Consider the following 19633-nt stretch of genomic DNA (forward strand, 5'->3'; position numbering starts at 1 on the left):
ATGTGCGCCAAAAAAAGATCGTGACTGTCATGTCTGGAAATTCGTTTGTGATTATACGTGACGAAAATGAATGTTATGCGAGCATCCCCTAAAATGAATATCATCAGTTCGTTTACGTGTATTGACAAAACATCAAACATGTACGTGTATTCCCGGTGTGAAAAAATCAATTTTGAAAATGGTGAACAGTGAGTCCTTCAAGTGTAAGTAGTTTGAACATTCGCAGGATTTTTTTTTTGGTTACAATTTTTTACTACAAAGCAAAATGAATTATGATTTTGACTTAAATTTATCTGTCAACTGTGCCCGTTTTGAATGCCTCACAAACCCACACCCACTATGTTAACGGTAGCTGGTGGTTTTTACAGCAATTGAACTTCTTTGCCACCTCCGGTGGAACCCTCAACGAGTAAACACGGTGAAAATTTGAGTATTTCGCGAGAAAAGATTTTCACCCGTACTTTTGCGACTCCACGTTGTCACGTATCGAGATTTTCACTTGTAGTTCAGTGAAAAGAAACGAAAAATAGCTGGCAATATAGCCCAACTTGAACTGAAACTGAATTTATGGCCTTTTTAATTGGTTACACTTCGAGTGCCGGACCCTGTATTTAAAACTAATTTTGAAAAAGCCTAAAAATTTGCATCGAGTTCCACTTAGATTTTTTCTAATATTGTTAATTGTCAAAAAGTAAACAAAACAAAAATTACAACAATTTGCTTAAGTTGCGCGTGCAAGCATGAGCTTAGGTAATAGAGGTAGATTCTAAGTAGATAAATTTAAAAAACTGTTTTTACAATAAAACGAATATATCTCAAAAAATAAATTTTTTACATTATTTATATCTTTAGCAAAAATACTTCAAATGTTTTTTTCTACAAAATGAGATAGAAAACAAAAACTTTTATGTGAAAAAAAAATTATTGTTATTCGAAATTGGTACTACTTCCTTAACAAAAATTAAGGTGCCACTTTCAAAAGAAGCGTAATATAATCTTGTAAAACTTCTTCAAAGACACGTTAGGTCTTAAAAATCAGAGAAAGTCAGTACAGACTTTTGACCGTCTTTTTCCAGTTTTGGGCCACTGTGAGTGGGTACGAACTAGAGATGGTCGGGTATAGAAATTCTTATACCCGAACCCGACCCGTACCCGAGTGATCAGCAAAAAATTTACCCGTACCCGATCAAAAATTTAAAAAATTACCCGTACCCGATCCGTACCCGATCAATAATTTAAAAAAATTACCCGTACCCGACCCGTACCCGAAAAAAAATAAAAAATTTTACCCGTACCCGATTAAAAATTACCTGTACCCGTACCCGACCCGAATGAGTAGTAAAAATTTTACCAATATTCAGTATGGAAAAATAAAAGTGTTTTAGATATCGAGCCGTATCAGGCTCTAGTTGGTAAGTAAAATACATTAAAATGCTTGTTTACATTTAAAAATATAAATACACTGTGAAGCATGAAGACAGGGTCCGCCATGTAACTTTTTTTTAAACATGCAATAAATCACAAACGGTTCATTCGATTTCAAAATTTATTTTTTTCATATTAAAGTACAATCCTTCCGGTTAATTGTGGAATATAATTTCATTCAAATGGCTGCCTCGGCTGGCCGTCACTCTCTGAGGATGCATGAAAATGCGCCTCATCCGAGAAGATGATTTTTTTTGCACACATTCCGCAACATTACCATGATTTTGAAAGTAAAACTGCACTATTTTCACGCGGTCCTCAAGCGTATACACAACCACTTTCGTTCAGCGGAAGGATACAACTAAGTTTCTGTCAAATCAGAAGTGACATTTAGGTTACCAATGTCGAAATAACCGCTAGTTCAACAATAAATGTTAGATGGCGGAACCTGTAGATTTCCAATGTCTTTGGTACTTTATACTCATTTACAAATGTCAACAAAAGGGAGTAATATCTACTCAAATTTTTCGTAATACCCGTTGTATTCAATTTTGGGTAGGTATGGTTTTTACGAAACAGTGTGATTTTTGATTCGATTCTTTAGAGCCACAAGTAAGCGTGCTCATTATCTTGACACACAAATAAAAATTCACATTCAAATCACTTGAAAAATCACGTAAAATCGTTCCAAATGTCTAATTGAATATTATATCAAAGACAAATAATAAAGACATGTTTGTGCTTACAAATAATAAAAAAAATCTGGTCAGTTCCCGGTACCTTCTGAAATGACCGCACTCACCGCTTGGTGGAGCGCGAGATTAATTGCATTGTTATCATTTCGACCAAAGTGTGCCATGAAATCTCAATATATACAAATGAGCTAACGTATCGAAAGGGTTCTCACGGTTTGACATTTGCATTATGAATGCGATGATGGGAACTCAGCAGTGCAACCAATTTATCACCATTGGTGCCAGTTTCACGGAGGACCGTAGATGTGCGCCAAAAAAAGATCGTGACTGTCATGTCTGGAAATTCGTTTGTGATTATACGTGACGAAAATGAATGTTATGCGAGCATCCCCTAAAATGAATATCATCAGTTCGTTTACGTGTATTGACAAAACATCAAACATGTACGTGTATTCCCGGTGTGAAAAAATCAATTTTGAAAATGGTGAACAGTGAGTCCTTCAAGTGTAAGTAGTTTGAACATTCGCAGGATTTTTTTTTTGGTTACAATTTTTTACTACAAAGCAAAATGAATTATGATTTTGACTTAAATTTATCTGTCAACTGTGCCCGTTTTGAATGCCTCACAAACCCACACCCACTATGTTAACGGTAGCTGGTGGTTTTTACAGCAATTGAACTTCTTTGCCACCTCCGGTGGAACCCTCAACGAGTAAACACGGTGAAAATTTGAGTATTTCGCGAGAAAAGATTTTCACCCGTACTTTTGCGACTCCACGTTGTCACGTATCGAGATTTTCACTTGTAGTTCAGTGAAAAGAAACGAAAAATAGCTGGCAATATAGCCCAACTTGCTGTGCCATCAATCGGAGTCATTTCAAGTGAGGTGACACCACCCAGAAGTGAAGAATAAGAAGAACTTCTATGCAGATTTTCTGAAATAAATGTTCATGTTTTTATGGTAAAAATCCTAATGATTTATATGAAAATTTTGAAAATCTCCAACCATTATTTAAAATAACAGTTTTCTGGTATCTGAACGTGATATGAGTACTACACTACATTTTATATATAAATCAAAATTTTTTTACTGGATTGTGCATCAAACAGCTTTAAAATGGCAGTCCATTAAAACCTACGTGAAAAGTAGATTCCGACCGCAACATCTTAGAGCTAAGGCAGTGTGTCTTATTAAATATGTTATAAACAAAGTAGGGCGGGAAATATTCAATTATTTAATTAAATTTAACTACTCGACACAAAATAACCACTCATGTGTCAGATTTTAACCAAAAGCTAAAATTAATCGCGAAATGGTTCACAGCCTAAGCAAACTCTCGTGCAATTGCGAATTCAAAAGTGTGACGATTGATTGAACTGTTTGATTGTAGATCATTAGAAATTTTGGTTGCCTTGTTCCACATCAATGGCACGAACAAAACCCTATGGGGCTGATCCTTGTAGTTTTTGTATTCAAAATTTTGTTGTCCGGCTCTTGCTAAAATGCTCTCAACGTTTTTATCCGGTTTTTGCATTCAAAAATACTTAAACGGGTCTTCTAAACTAAGATGCACTTATCCGAGTTTTGCTTTCAGCCGACAATGCGACAATGGAAAAAACGGAAAATTTTGAACGATTTAGAGAGCCGCCTTGAGCTAGTTTTAATTTTAATCGCTATCTAACGAGATTAAAAAAAACATCCGAACACAACTATGAAATGAAAACTGCGAAAAAGTTACCTCAGAAGCAGGATTCGAACCCATAGCTTTCTCGTAACCGGCAAAATCGTTTTGCCAATTAAACTACACTCTGTGAAGTGTGAAGTGCGTTTAAAATTTACTAACTTATTTTGAGCGACGATGCAAAAAACGGATAATATTTGACTCAAAACTAATTCCAAATTGAAAAAGTTATGCTAGTGCACGTCCAAGTATACTCATTTCCATTTTATTAAATTTTCAATAAAAAGTTTTATGACAATTTCTTTGTTATATTCATGAATATATAAGTAGTATCAGAAGAATATCATAACAGCACTAGGAGGATTAAAACAATTTCTTTCCGAAAAAAAACAATACTCGAATATCAATTTTTTCTTTAGAAAATCCTTCATTTACAAACTACCTATAGCAATTGAGAATCTCCTCTGTGGAATTAATCGAATTATTATTTTTTGTGATATCCCCGTCACCGTATTACCGCTTTGCGTACTAGAAAAATGCACTCCAACTCGTTTAACATGGAAGATATTCAATGGTTCGGTTCTTTTGAGAACCTATCCATTGAAATGCTAAAATCTGTGTTATTGTAATTCGAATCGTGTGTTTTGGATCCGCGGTTGTGTGTTGGACTATGTTTGAACGAAAGTAAACAAATATGATTTTTCCAATTAAATTTTAATTTTCGAACAATCTCGGTAGAGCGCAGTAACGGGTGTTTTTTGAGGGTTTATATTTTCAATATGGATTACTCTATTCTCTTGACAGTGTAAAGTAATGTCTCTACGCAGTATTGTTTGGCAAATCATCATGAATAGGTTAACTACAGAACAACGCTTCCAAATCGTGGAATTTTATTTTCAAAATCAGTATTCAATTAAACCTGTTTATAGCGCAAAATTATTTTCAGTGATGAGGTGCATTTTTGGTTGAAAGGATACGTAAACAAGCAAAATTGCCGTAGTTGAAGCAATGAGAAACCACACACCGTTCAAGAATTACCAAGTGTTTGTTTCGGTCCATGGGCTGATGGAATCATCGATCTTTATTTGTTTAAAAATGAGGAAGGACGACGCGTTACTATGAATGGAAATCGTTATAGAACCATGATCAATGAATTTTTGTAGCCATGAAACCGCGCTTACGAAGTCAATCTATGGATCTAAATAATAATTACTGGTTTGGAATGTGGAAGATGTGGAAACCGTCCGGTTCAGCCCGGGTGTCCTAGTGTCATGAAACAAAATCTCGCCAAAATAGTAGTTTTTCAGTGTGCCTTTCACTGGGCGATACTTTTTTGCAAATGTTCATGCATTGAAAAACAGTATTTAATCTATTTTAAAATTGCAGGAACAAATGACGAATGACAACACCTGTACTGTACTGTACTGTACCTACTCTTTCTGGTTGTTCGTATGAGACCAACATTTGGTCATCCATAAAACGACGAAAGATTACAACAGGTTATAAAAACCATTCAATATATGCTGAACTCGCTATCATGAACAAAACCGCCTCGATTTTGCGCTTCGTATTCCTGACAATCACATGGCTCTGGAGCACGGGAATAAATTGCACAATGAAACCGCCTGTTAACTTTTTGACCTCTCGATTCGTAAAGATTGATCACATTTTGATGTTTCATGGTTTTTGTGCATTATATACCAGCAAGGATTACGAAATCAGAAAGTTTCAATACAAATTGAGAATGGGGTACTTCCAAAAAGGCTTTCGTTTGAAGGTTTCGCGTCATATTGTATGTGTTCATTCCTTTCGTGACCGTCGTATCGATCGGATGGTAGTTTGCATTAGAGCAGCTGTGCGTTAATCCATTCTAATCCGTTTCAAGGTCATTTAATATCAGATCTTTTGTTCGTGAGCTTGTGCAGTAGATCAATACAGTATAAACAATAAATACCGTTAGACAGTGCCGGGTGCTATTGTGTTAAAACAATAAGAACAGTGAACCGACGTTTAGTGTGGTGCCGTGAACCGGTGCTGTGTGCATATTTATTCTCGGAGGTCGTTGTAACTAACGCTTGGCCTCAGCGGCCGAGTTGCTACGGATCATTAGCTAAGTATAATATTTTTTCCCTTCGTGTCCCTTTATCGTCTTATATTTTGACTCCCCCTATAATTTGCGCGGAACCTCAACCGCGCTATGGCAAGTCCATTAAATTCTCCCCTGCCCCCCGAAGATAAAATGGAAACAGATTTTAAATCTGCCCCAAATAGTAAGACTCACCGGGTTAAACAGTATCCCGAAGAGCCTTCACCCTCGGCCGGCCTTTATGTGGTTTATTTTCGGACCAAAGAGAAGAATAAACCGCTTAATATTTTGAAAATATCTAAAGACTTGGAGTCGAAATATACAACATTGAAATTTATTTCAAAAATTCGTCCCGATAAGCTCAGGGTCTCGTTGACCAGTCTGAAACATGCTAATGAGATCGCTCGAAACGATCACTTTACGCGGGACTACCGCGTTTATATACCAGCTCGCGAAGTCGAGATAGACGGAGTGATCACGGATCCAAGTCTGACATGCGAGGACATTCTCAAACATGGGGTCGGATGTTTTAAAGATCCCTTGCTTAAGAATGTCAAGATACTGGACTGCAAACGTTTGCATTCAGTATCGATCGCCGCGGATGGGACAAAGTCTTATCCCCGCTCGGACTCGTATCGGGTGACCTTCTCCGGCTCGGCTTTGCCGAAATTCGTTCTCCTGGCCAGGGTTCGTCTACCTGTACGACTTTTCGTACCACGGGTAATGAATTGCACTAGTTGTCAACAACTAGGACACACAGCTTCCCATTGTGGAAATCGGCCCCGCTGCTCGAAGTGTGGAGAGAGTCATGCGGATGGCGTTTGCGACAGAGACATTGAAAAGTGTCTTTACTGTGGGGCGGCCCCGCATGACCTCACAGCATGTTCTGCGTATAAATTGCGTGGAGATCATTTGAAACGATCTCTCAAGCAACGATCAAACCGCTCGTTCGCAGAAATGCTGAAAATCGCCACACCACCTGAACAGAACCCCTACACCTGTTTGTCTGCGGACGATTGCGACTCTGACGATCCTCAAGAAGGTACATCTTCAACTGTCCCTCGTAGTTTTAGGAAGAGGAAAAATATATCATCTCCTAAACTCCCTAGAAAGGGTTCGAAGATATCTCTTGAAGGCCCTCCAAAAGTAACAGCAGAAGGAAGTGTTGGTAAAAAAAACGAAAAGAAGAAGCCAAAAGCTCCTAGTTCCGGAGACTTGAAATCGGAGAAAGAATATCCAACACTTCCGGGGACACCCAAAACCCCGAAAGTCCCCAAGGAACCAGAAAACACATCAAGTGCTGGACTTGTAAAATTCAGTGACATTGTGGACTTTATATTTTCCGTCTTCAACATTTCTGACCCCCTAAAAGGTATTTTGATGACTTTCCTGCCAAAAGTTAAAATGTTTTTGATGCAGCTGACTGCAAAATGGCCCCTCCTCTCAGCAATCGTTTCCTTCGATGGCTAATTTTTCGAACGAGGTCAAGGATTCGATCACTGTTTTACAGTGGAACTGTAGAAGTATCATCCCGAAAATAGATCCTTTTAAATACTTAGTAAATAATCTGAAATGTGACGCATTTGCATTGTGCGAAACTTGGTTAACTTCTGATGTATCACTAAACTTCCACGATTTTAACATTATTCGCCTGGATCGAGATAATCCCTACGGAGGAGTACTTTTGGGGATCAAAAAGTGCTATTCCTTCTTTCGAATTAACCTCCCCTCGATATCAGGTATTGAAGTTGCCGCATGTCATGTCACAATTAAAGGCAAGGACCTTTGTATTGCTTCCATCTATATTCCCCCTAGAGCCTCAGTTGGGTACCACTGGCTCAGCAGTATCATGCAACTTCTTCCCGCACCGACGTTAGTTTTAGGAGACTTTAACTCTCACGGTACGGGATGGGGTTGTCTTCATGATGATAACAGATCAGCTATGATCCATGATATTTGCGACAACTTCAATATGACAATCTTGAATACGGGAGAAATGACACGAATTCCCGCACCACCAGCAAGACCAAGTGCGCTGGACTTATCCCTCTGCTCGACATCGCTACGGTTGGATTGCACGTGGAAGGTAATCCCTGATCCCCACGGTAGCGATCATCTGCCTATCGTAATTTCAATCGCCAGCGGATTAAGACCATCGGAAACAATCAATGTTTTGTATGACCTCACACGAAATATTGATTGGAAATGCTACGCAATATCGATATCTGAGAAACTAGAAACAACACAAGAACTTCCTCCGGAGGAAGAGTATACGTTTATGGCTGGCTTGATTCTCGACACTGCGATTCAAGCTCAGACGAAACGTATACCCGGCGCGAATACTAACATTCGTCCTCCCAACCCGTGGTGGGACAAAGAGTGCTCATCACTGAACGCGGAAAGATCTTTAGCATTCAAAAAGTTCAGAAAATATGGAACACCTGATAATTATAGAAATTACGCAGCGCTAGATAAGCAAATGAAGAACTTAGTTAAAGCAAAGAAACTAGGTTACTGGCGACGGTTTGTTGACGGATTAACAAAAGAAACATCGATGAGCACTCTTTGGAACACAGCCCGACGAATGCGCAACCAAAACACAACGAACGAAAGCGAGGAATATTCTAACCGCTGGATATTCGATTTCGCTAAAAAAGTATGTCCTGATTCTATTCCGGAACAGAAGATATCCCGCGCCGCGACTTCGAATACAAACGAAACACCGTTTTCGATGGTAGAGTTCTCACTTGCGCTCTTGTCGTGTAACAATAAGGCCCCGGGGTTAGACAGAATTAAATTCAACTTGTTGAAAAAGCTTCCTGACTCTGCCAAAAGGCGCTTGCTGAATTTGTTTAACAAGTTCCTCGAGGGTAATATTGTTCCACACGACTGGAGACAAGTGAGAGTTATCGCCATTCAAAAACCTGGGAAACCAGCCTCCGATCACAATTCGTATCGGCCGATTGCTATGCTTTCCTGTATCCGGAAGTTGTTCGAAAAAATGATTCTCTTCCGTCTAGACAATTGGGTCGAGACTAATGGTTTACTTTCAGATACACAATTCGGCTTCCGCAGGGATAAAGGAACGAACGATTGTCTTGCGTTGCTCTCAACCGAAATTCAAATGGCATTTGCTCGTAAAGAACAAATGGCATCAGTATTCCTAGATATCAAGGGGGCTTTTAATTCAGTTTCTATAAATATCCTATCTAAGAAGCTGCACCAGCATGGTCTTTCGCCGGTTTTGAATACCTTTTTACATAATCTATTGTCCGAGAAACACATGTATTTTGCACATGGTGATTTGTCGACAATACGATTCAGTTACATGGGTCTTCCTCAGGGCTCATGCTTAAGCCCCCTTTTATATAACTTTTACGTAAACAACATTGATGAATGTATCAACACATCTTGCACGCTAAGACAACTTGCCGACGACAGCGTTGTGTCCATTATAGGACCCAAAGCTGCCGATCTCCAAGGACCATTACAAGATACCCTCGACAACTTGTCGACATGGGCTCTTCAAATGGGTATCGAGTTCTCTACGGAGAAAACTGAGCTGGTCGTATTTTCAAGAAAGCGAGAACCAGCACAACTACAGCTTCAACTAGGGGGTGGAACCATAGCTCAGGTCTTCACATTTAAATATCTCGGGGTCTGGTTCGACTCCAAAGGCACCTGGGGATGTCACATTAGATATCTGAAACAAAAATGCCAGCAGAGAATCAATTTTCTTCGCACAATAACCGGAACTTGGTGGGGTGCAAACCCAGGAGACCTGATCAGGCTGTACCAAACAACGATATTGTCCGTAATGGAATATGGATGCTTCTGCTTCCGATCTGCCGCGAACACCCATTTCATTAAACTGGAAAGAATTCAGTATCGTTGTTTGCGTATTGCCTTAGGTTGCATGCAGTCGACTCATACGATGAGTCTCGAAGTGCTCGCGGGCGTCTTACCGTTGAAAACCCGATTCTGGGATCTCTCATATCGATTGCTAATCCGATGCGATATCTTAAATCCGATGGTGATTGAAAACTTCGAAAGGCTTGTCGAGCTCAATTCTCAGACCCGTTTTATGTCCTTGTATTTTGATTACATGGCTCAGAATATTAATCCTTCTTCGTTTGTTTCCAACCGTGCTCATTTCTTGGATACTACAAATTCTACTGCGTTTTTCGACACATCCATGAGAGAAGAAATTCGTGGAATTCCGGACCACGTGCGCCCTCAAGTGGCCCCAAATATTTTTTATAATAAATTTAGAACAGTCAACTGTGAAAAGATGTTTTACACTGACGGATCAAACATCAACAGGTCCACAGGCTTCGGAATCTTCAATCAGAACATCACCGCTTCGTACAAACTCAGTGATCCGGCTTCAGTCTACGTCGCAGAATTAGCTGCTATTCAGTACACCCTCGAGATCATTGAAACCTTGCCCAAAGACCATTACTTCATTGTCACGGACAGTCTAAGCTCAATAGAAGCTCTCCGGGCAATGAAGTCAGGAAAGTATCCCCCATATTTCCTGGGGAAAATACGGGAACATTTGAGAACTTCATCTGAACGGTCTTATTTAATATCGTTAGTCTGGGTCCCTTCGCATTGTTCCATTCCGGGCAATGAAAAGGCAGACTCATTGGCTAAGGTGGGCGCATTAGAAGGTGATATTTATGAAAGACCAATCTGCTTCAATGAATTTTTCAGTATCTCTCGTCAGAAAACTCTCGAAAGTTGGCAAACTTCATGGAGCAATGGCGAACTGGGACGATGGCTGCATTCCATTATCCCTAGGGTATCGACGAAACCTTGGTTCAGGGGGATGAACGTGAGTCGTGACTTCATTCGTGTGATGTCTCGGCTCATGTCAAACCATTACACCTTCAACGCGCACCTCCGGCGTATTGGAGTCGTGGAGAGCGGTCTCTGCGCTTGTGGTGACGGTTATCAGGACATCGAGCATGTCGTATGGACGTGTACGGAGTATCGTGACGCCAGGTCTTTATTAAAGGACTCCCTAAGGGCCCGAGGTAGACCACCTGAAGTTCCGGTCCGAGATGTGTTGGCTAGTCGGGATATCTCTTATATGCTTCTTATATACCAGTACCTCAAACACATTAATATCCAAGTGTAATCTGTTATACCTCGCTCAGAAAGTATAATCTCCACCTACAGGTTCGACACTAACATCCGCCCGATTCTCTCGATCACCGTCCCTGTCCACCATCTTCATTGGAACTAACAAGATCTTTTTTTGTCACTAACTTTTCGTTCCCCCTTCCCCCGTCTCTTCACCATCTCGATGGCAACTAATTAGATCTCTGTAGTTTTCAGACATTTTGTTTCCATACCCCCTATTTACCTCGGTTTCCACAATATTTACTTTTTTTATTTTTTCATCTCTTCGTAACATCACCATCACCGCCTACGGTCCTACGCTCCAGTCGATGACCAGCATGCGGGCCACCCGCCGGGCCTTCGTAGCCTGGGGGTGTTTCCCGCGGACCCACACGAACTGAAAGGAAGCGGCCATAGATAGCACCAACTGGAAGTCATGCAATATTCAATTCACCGACCACTGCCGAACGCCAGCTAAAAGCTTTTTCCAAAAATTCTAGACGACATAATCTAATGATACTATTCTAGTTTTAAGTTAGTCGTTAATTAAGATTAGGAAATACCCTTGGCATCTTAGAGCTTAAGCAGTGTGCCTGAAAATATATATTATACTATTGAAAAAAAAAAAAATATTGTATGTGTTGAAAACCATCGGAGTAACAATCACCAAACAGTTGCGCCGCCAAATGGTTGTAAAATAGAGCATAGCATGATCTAACAAATAGCCTATTGCATCCCATATTTCAGGTACTTCGGGTACTTTTTGATGTCTTTTTTTATTCCAAGCGTGATACAATTAATTGCTTCCTGCGGACGTATCATGTAGCAGGGTGGTGGTGGTCTGACCTTTAACTCCAATCAGAGCTAGAATCCCGACGCAATACGTTCAAATCCGTCGATTAGTTCTATCGTTATCAGTTTGTTCGAAGATGTGTAATATAATTCGGTGCATTAGAAGCCAAACCCGACGAAGTAACGTGATGGGGTTGCGTTCTATTTGAATAAACACGTTTGACGATAACGTTTGTTTGTATGTGTTCAATTAGTTCAAGTTTCATTCTACGCATTCAAAATTCTATTCAATTCATTCAAAATGCTTTGTGATAACCCGAAATAATTTAAAGGTATTCTAAAAATAGCACTGCAAATTTTCTGCGTATCACCCAATAATTGCACGCCGTTTCAAAATTAAAGCAAAATCGACATCTCTATTATTTTTCTTTCTTTTACATGATCTGAACTGGATCGGTTCCAAGAGTGGGTGCCGAGGTTCATCTAGTTCACTTGCCCTATGGTTACATTATCAGCAATGCTGTGCTTGTTTCTGTTATCATCTTCTTGGAGGCTGGTGATCGCTTTCCACGATTTGTTTAGGTCAATCTACGACTCATAAAACTTTGGTGATTGTAGCGAACACATTATTTTAAAGATTACTCAGCTTACAGCGGTTTGCAAGGACCTTGTAGTCAATAGTTTCGTTTCGGATCTAAGAACTAATATCAAATAATTCTGTGAATAGCAATCAGGCAAACAAATTATTACAGAGACGGAAACAACTATAGCTGCAGGTAGAAAACCTGGTGCTAATTGCAAACGCAGCAAAGGCAAAAATGCAGAAGTACATTTTTTGCTGCTTAGAAAAATTATGCTTCTTTTATGTACATCAAAAAAAAATATAGCACTAACTTACGGCATTCGAAAAACAAACAAAGTTGCATACATTTAAAAATGATCTTATTGTCCAAGTTCAATTTAATCACTACTTCTATTCATTGTGTTCTCCATTTGGCCTTCTTCTCCGATTACCATTGCCCGACGAAAGCATAATTGCCAACAGCCAGCGAAAAATGTCCACAACACAAAAGAATAGTTTCAGGGCATGGGTAACGTAATCTTCGCTTCCTTGTCGAATATCCTCCACAATCAGTTGGGTGTCGAACAGCACGAATCCACACATAACCGCTAGTCCGGCATACAAACTCCACTTGTGAATTAACCACGACCGAAAGAACACGTTCGCCAGTCCAACAATGATTAGTCCTGTCATCGCACTGGACAAGATTCCGCCCAGTACGAGATGGCTTCCGCGCTGAGCACTCAGGGCGGCTATGCTTAGCCAGGTGAAGCTAAGTGTGGTTCCTAGCAGTGCAGTGATCACGAAAGCCGGATTCACGACCATCGCCTGTTCGATAAGCAGTCCCAGCAGATGGCCCGATAGAGCACCCACAATCAACAGCAATCCAAACCGGAAGTGAACATTACTGGACCGATTTGGAATTAGAGCCAGTGTCACGATCGCAATCAATTGAAGCAAAATGGACAGCAATCCTGCCTCCCAAAATCCTGTCAGGTGTACAATTGAACCGGCAGTTGCAGCGGCACAGGTCAGTGCCATACAGGTGTACACTTTAAACAAATGTGAACGTACGCCGGCATCCAAATTTTGACATAACTTCTCCTGGAATATTTGCCGCGACCGTGACAATAGAGACATTTTCAAAAGCTACCGAAATGAGTGCTGTATCAATGACTACTGCGATGAAGGTAGATATCCATTAAATGATTTTTTGAAATTCCTTGTTTTGTTCTAGAAACGACTTGTGAAAATTAAAAGAAATTCTACACTATGGTGTTATGTGAGTAAGTTTCTATGAACGTGATGCAAGCATTTCATATTCCGGTGCCACTGAAAATGACGAGTTCGAAAAATTCTGATCCCGATCCACTTTTTTCTCATATCTACAGACAATCTTTATTTAAATTTAACTCATACCAACCGCCATTGCGCTCTCCCCTTCCTGGTTTACAGAATACATTACTAGACAAAAAAAATTGCAAATATGTTTAATATGTAGCTCGACCACAAACCGGTAATTTGGTAAGTAGTTTGCAGTTGCAGACTATAAGCGTAAATCAAATAAATTTAGATTTTCCACTGTTCTGACACTGACAGCGCTTCAAGTTAGAAACGGGTACTTTTCTCCATTATCCACTTGATTATGTGAAATGCGCAGGCAACTTTATATACGCATTTTAGGAGCATTTACGCATCCATTCTACACCAGACGGCGCTTTTGGTGTCACGCGCTGCTAAATTCCTTTGCTGTTATACACTGGGGAATCTAGAGGTATTTTATTTATGCTTAAAGCTAAACATTTTATCTCAAACAAATCAATGGTCGCAAAACTGTAAAAGGCAAGAATATCAGAAGAAAAGTACGCTAACTTTTAAAACAACTCACATACTGGCTACGCAGAACCGATGCCAATATCGGAATGATAGGTCCTTTGTGAAAAATGTACTTGGTCCGGCCAGTGGTCAAATGCGTTTCAATCTTGTTTCAATGCGTTCAATGTCAATTATTCTAAAAAATGAATTGGTATAGGTATCTGCAAGGCCACAATAACCTTTTTTGGCATCAATATGGATTAACGTTGCATGAGTCCATTTTTCTCAATTTGCATTATGGAAAAGTGAAAAAAAAAATTTGTGTGAATATTTTTTTCTTTGATAAACGAACCACAGCAATTATGCTTCGTGGCTTAGGGTGAAGCCAGAGAGAAAGCAGCAAGCGACGCGATGCGAAACTTGACAGATCGCACGAAGTCGCGTGACGGAGCTCCGTTCTCTCAAGTTCAAAAGAAAAATGACATGTATGTCAGAGTGAACTCGATGCGTTGCGAAGCGACTACTGACCGATCGCATCGCACTCACTCTGACATAGGGTAACAGAGGTATTTTGGCCCGCTTTAGGATCGATTTTATTGTGGCCCACTTTGTAAAAATATCCACCAAATGTTGTAATATCTTTGAAAAATCCTTCCGCAATAGGTAGTTTTATGTGATTAGCTTCAAACTGATGCAACATGGGTTACCTAAGATCGATTGAATCCATATAGTTTGTTAGGTGGGCCAAAATATATGAAGTGACCAAAATACCTCTGTTACCCTACATGTCATTTATCTGCTGAACTTGAGTGGGCGGAGCTCTGCCGCGCAACTCCGTGCGATCTGAGTCTAGATGTCTTTTCATGTTGTCTCGAATGCAAGAGAAGTTTAATCGGTAAAACATTTCCCCGAATATACACTAGCTATGCAGTAGCTTGTACACGATTTGCGTTACATAGTTGTATTTGCATGTCATTTTTTCAATCTGTTTTTCTCTTTTTTTATTTATTTATTTTTTTAGGAGTAAGTGAAAAGCCCACTGGAGCCGAGATTCTGTTATTCTCCTTCTTCAACAGGCATAAAACCGTCTTATCTTCTGTATCAACAGATTACATACATCCAAATGATACATAACAATCATCTTCTCTAATCATTATCCTAATCTAAAACTTTAACGCTAACGCTAGTCATGTATATTTATAACGCTATTAAAATAGTAAAATTCATAAAGTTAGCAGTTAAAAAATCCCATAAGTAGGTTTTTGACAGTATTGCGAGATAAATGAAGATCGAACTCGTTAGAACAACTGTTGAAAAAGCGGCATATACTGGAGACTGGTTCATTGAAATCGTAATTAGTTCTAGCGCGAGGAACTCGGAGAAAAGGATTGAATCGTAAATTACGACGATGGATGTCAACATTCAGCAGTTGTAGGAGATCTGTGTTAGATGCTGATCAAATTTAAAAACTACCTCAAAGCGAATCTACGTCTTAAAACTAATACAAATCATAATAATCTATGTTAGGGCAAAATGTGTCCCGGGTTGGCGGTTCAATGCATAGGGCACTAGTCTTACAAACCAGTTGTCGTATGTTCGAGCCCCGACCTGGAAGGATTCGTAGTGTCAGTAGGATCTTAGCACCAGCCATGCAATGGTTCTGTACACCCTGAATCGGCTGCGAAGTCTGTTGAAACAGAAGGTCAAATTCCACTACATCATATCATCATTTTTGGTAGGATTTGTCGTTTTTTTATCATGTTTTTTGCAAAAAATTGGTAAACACAAACAAAAAATTAGCCCCTTTCAAAAGACAGTCTGGATCAAATTCGGATCAAATTTGTGTTCAGAAAGCTTCATTCAAATCAGAGAGGGTGTTGAAGAAATTTCGGTTGATTTTCCGAATTGACGTATGAGCTAGTGATAGTTTCTCTTTGTTTACTTTCTCTACGATTATTGTGACGTGGTTTGTTTGTATTTCAAAATTCTGTTTGAAAGTCGAGGGTTTCAGGTATCATTTTATACAAAGTGTTGAGTGAGGAACGTCGAAACCGCTTGGTAAATACTAAAAGAGAAAGTAAACTAAGAGAAACTGTCACTTGCTCTTACGACCTTTTGAAAAATCAACCGAGAAATCCGAATACGATTTGGTGCGAAATTCGTCTATTCGAATACTACACTAAGAAAAAACAAAACAATTTTCAAAATTTAAACTCGATTTGCAAAAAACAATTTCGAATTCAATTAATTTTTTCCCAAGTTTACAAAAACATTTTTGTATCAATCACTAATACTCTCTGCTAATATTGGACAGCTAGCAATTGGGTTTTTCGGTGTAATTTCTCATAAATTTATGTCGTTTTCGCTTGATAAAACCGAAACTGACCCAGGGTAGTTTCATCAAACAAACACTTTTCGCGAAGCTGTGTTGATTTCGCACTTAGCAACGGGGGTTTGAGCAAACCTGATATAAACACCAGGTTCGAAACTGATTCGATTTTCAGTTCAACAACGTTAAAACTAGGTTTGAAACTAGCTTCAAAGAAACGGTTTGACAGCAGTTAGGGTGGAAACTGGATTAGGTTTGGTATCAAGCGAAAACGACATTAGTAACTTAGGAATTTCGGATGATAATGACTTTCAGTTTAGTTTAGTTTTCGCAAAAAAGACACTGAATGAAAAATTCAGTTGGGACTAGAAACAGTTTTTGGTAGAAAAACTTTATTTCCTTAAAAGTACTCATCTTGCAAAGTATCAACGGTTGGTAGGGAACATAATCACCTATATTTGAAAATTTTATCAAAATCAAAAATAAGATTTTTCTGTAAATCGACTTTAAGTTTTTACATTAAATTTTTTTCAGGGTAAGACTGGATAAGATTTTTTTTTTCAGTGTTTTAACTCAAAAATTTGACTGATTTTGTAAAAATCACTAGTACAACACTTTTTTATAAAATGTGTTGTTTTGTCATTAACTTATGATCAAAAAAGAACCGGAATTTTATTAAAAAACGCAAAATTTCAACTTTTAATAAATTTCTTTATTATCGCCTTCAAAGTACTTTCCTCCTGTGGCAATACATGCATGCCAACGCTTGATCCAATTTTCCATACAAGTTTTATAGGCCGCCGAAGGTATGGCCTTTAGTTTACGCAGCGAATTCTCTTTTATGGTCTCTATGGTCTCAAAACGCGTTCCCCGCAATGGCAATTAGAGTCTGGGGAAGAGGAAAAAGTCACACGGGGCCAAATCTGGAGAGTACGGTGCTTGGTTGATGATATTGGTTGAGTTTTTGGCCAAAAACTGCGACACAACCAACGCTGTGTGAGCCGGCGCATTATCGTGAAATTCAGCTTTTTTGGCACCAGCCGAGAAGCGACGCGTTTCAAACCCAAAACATCAGTTAAAATGTGTTCGGCTGATCCATAAGAGATGCCCAACAACACAGCAATCTCTCTAATCGGTACAGAACGATTTTGCAACACGATTTGCTTTGCCGATTCAATGTTTTCTTCAGTAACAGATGTTGTTGGGCGGCCAGGGATCTCATCATTATCCAAGCTTGTACGACAACCTTTGAAACGTTTATACCACTCGTATGCCTGTGTTTTTCCTAGACACTTTCGGAACACTTAAATCCATTTGCAACACAAAATTTGATGCACGCACGTTGTTCTAAATTTTCATCCATTATAAAAATCGCCACACGAAAATTTTTCAACTTCTTTGTATAGACGCCAAACAAAAACTAATCGTACGATACGCGTCATTCGACAGAATGTGTATAAAAGTGTTGCCAAAGCTGAGAGAATAAAAGTTTACCGATTGGACAAGCGCGGAAATTTTAAAATGAAAATTCCGGTTCTTTTTTGATCATAAGGTATAACTGTTTGAAAAAAAAAAACAAGTTTGGCACTTTTAAAAAGACAGTCTAGATCGATATTAGAAATACAAAGTATGCAAAGTGGCTTTTCGTGAAAAAGTCTACATGTCCAGAAAGTTTTCATTCAAATCTAAAAGAGTGTAGCCAACGGCAAATGCGATCTAACGATTTTATGCTGTAAATATTCATTTAGTGCTACTATCGAACAAGTATACTAATATTTCAGTACCGATATATTGCTTAAGTTTTTTTTTCTGGAAAATTAGAACCTGACAAAAACGTAACATGAATGAGAGAAAAAAGTTTCTAAGTAGGAATAATTTCCTCGAAGTACAGCTTTTCATTTATCAAGCAACGACGAAGGATTTACACTCATTGTGCCTTAGAATGTGATGGATTTGAGAAACAACAGCTTTATGGAACAAATTATTAGCTCCACCAAATTTGTGAATTTATCAAATCAAATTTTCATTTCCCTCGTTTATCCGGATAATTCTACTCCAAGAACCGCTCGTTGAAAATCGAATATAATTTAAAATCGAATAACCAAATATTTCGACTAGCACGTATGTATGAGAATTTTCCGAACAAATCACAATTTTTTACTGCACTCAAATATGGCAGTACGACTCGGACTTATGTTACCATAATAGACCACATCGTTTTGATCCCTATTGGATACTTGTGTAGGCCACTTTGGAACTCTCTACCGACTCCGGTCCATTGCCGGGCACTTCTTTTGTTATCTGACATGTACGAGCTTTGTTAAAAAATTATCGAGGGTTACGTATGTTCGATTTTTAATCTTCTGATGGCGTTATATTGGTATTCATAACCCTCACTTATGTTGCAGGTTCCGACCGTTTTGAATGTCCAGTCAGTTTTTAAAAGCTATTGTGCATAGACGTATCGAAGTTTGTCTTCGATTTTGGTCGAACACAAATGGATAGGATGGCTGCTTCCATTGGGATGATTGAGCTTCGGTTTCTATATCATAATCAAAAACCCATGGTTTGTCACCAGTCACCACTCTGGAGCAATTTTTGGTCGTCACGGGCAGAATCATAGACCGTATCATGCCCAAACTACTGATAATAATCGAATGGTTTCTGAACCAATCGAAATATTTAGATCCCAAGCAACTTTCGTGATTCGTCAATTGGCCAATACTAATTTCTTTATTTTATCAATTGTTAACGTGCTTTGGCGTCCGGAACGCTCTTCGTCGCTCACATCTTCTCGGCCCTCTGAGAACATTTTGTGTCACTCAAAACAAAATTATCGGAACTGTAAACATAAGTGAGGGTCGTGAGGGCCAACATAACGCCACCAAAAGATCAAAAATCTAAAAAGACCGCGAAAATTGAAAGCTCACTATACTTTTTTTTAACAATCCTCGTATTGTGAATTTAGATTCCGACAATTGACGAAAAAAGTTCACCCGATTTTCCATCAGCACGGCCAAAAAAGTTTTGCAAATGCGCTCGCGTTCGCGGTTTTGGTCCGGAGTCACACTCAGTGGGAATATGTTTTTTTTTTGTCAATCTGTCGTCGAAAAATGCCAA

At 39.1% G+C, this 19633-nt stretch overlaps 2 protein-coding genes across 5 annotated transcripts in view; both read right to left on the minus strand.

Annotated features, from left to right (window-relative positions):
* The window catches only part of LOC131425699 (protein white), a 53950-nt gene that overhangs the window by 33062 nt on the left and 1255 nt on the right, over window positions 1–19633 (minus strand). The window lies entirely within an intron of this gene.
* Window positions 12781–13509, minus strand: LOC131428080 (bax inhibitor 1-like). The gene has a single exon (XM_058591742.1). It carries the CDS (start codon window positions 13507–13509, stop codon window positions 12781–12783), a length of 729 nt encoding a protein of 242 aa, XP_058447725.1.

The sequence above is a fragment of the Malaya genurostris genome, chromosome 1, assembly GCF_030247185.1.
Source record: "Malaya genurostris strain Urasoe2022 chromosome 1, Malgen_1.1, whole genome shotgun sequence".
NCBI classification, from domain to species: domain Eukaryota; kingdom Metazoa; phylum Arthropoda; class Insecta; order Diptera; family Culicidae; genus Malaya; species Malaya genurostris.

Coding starts and splice junctions, on each gene's coding strand:
- LOC131428080 (XM_058591742.1), bottom strand. CDS start 13,509: ATGTCTCTATTGTCACGGTCGCGGCAAATATTCCAGGAGAAGTTATGT.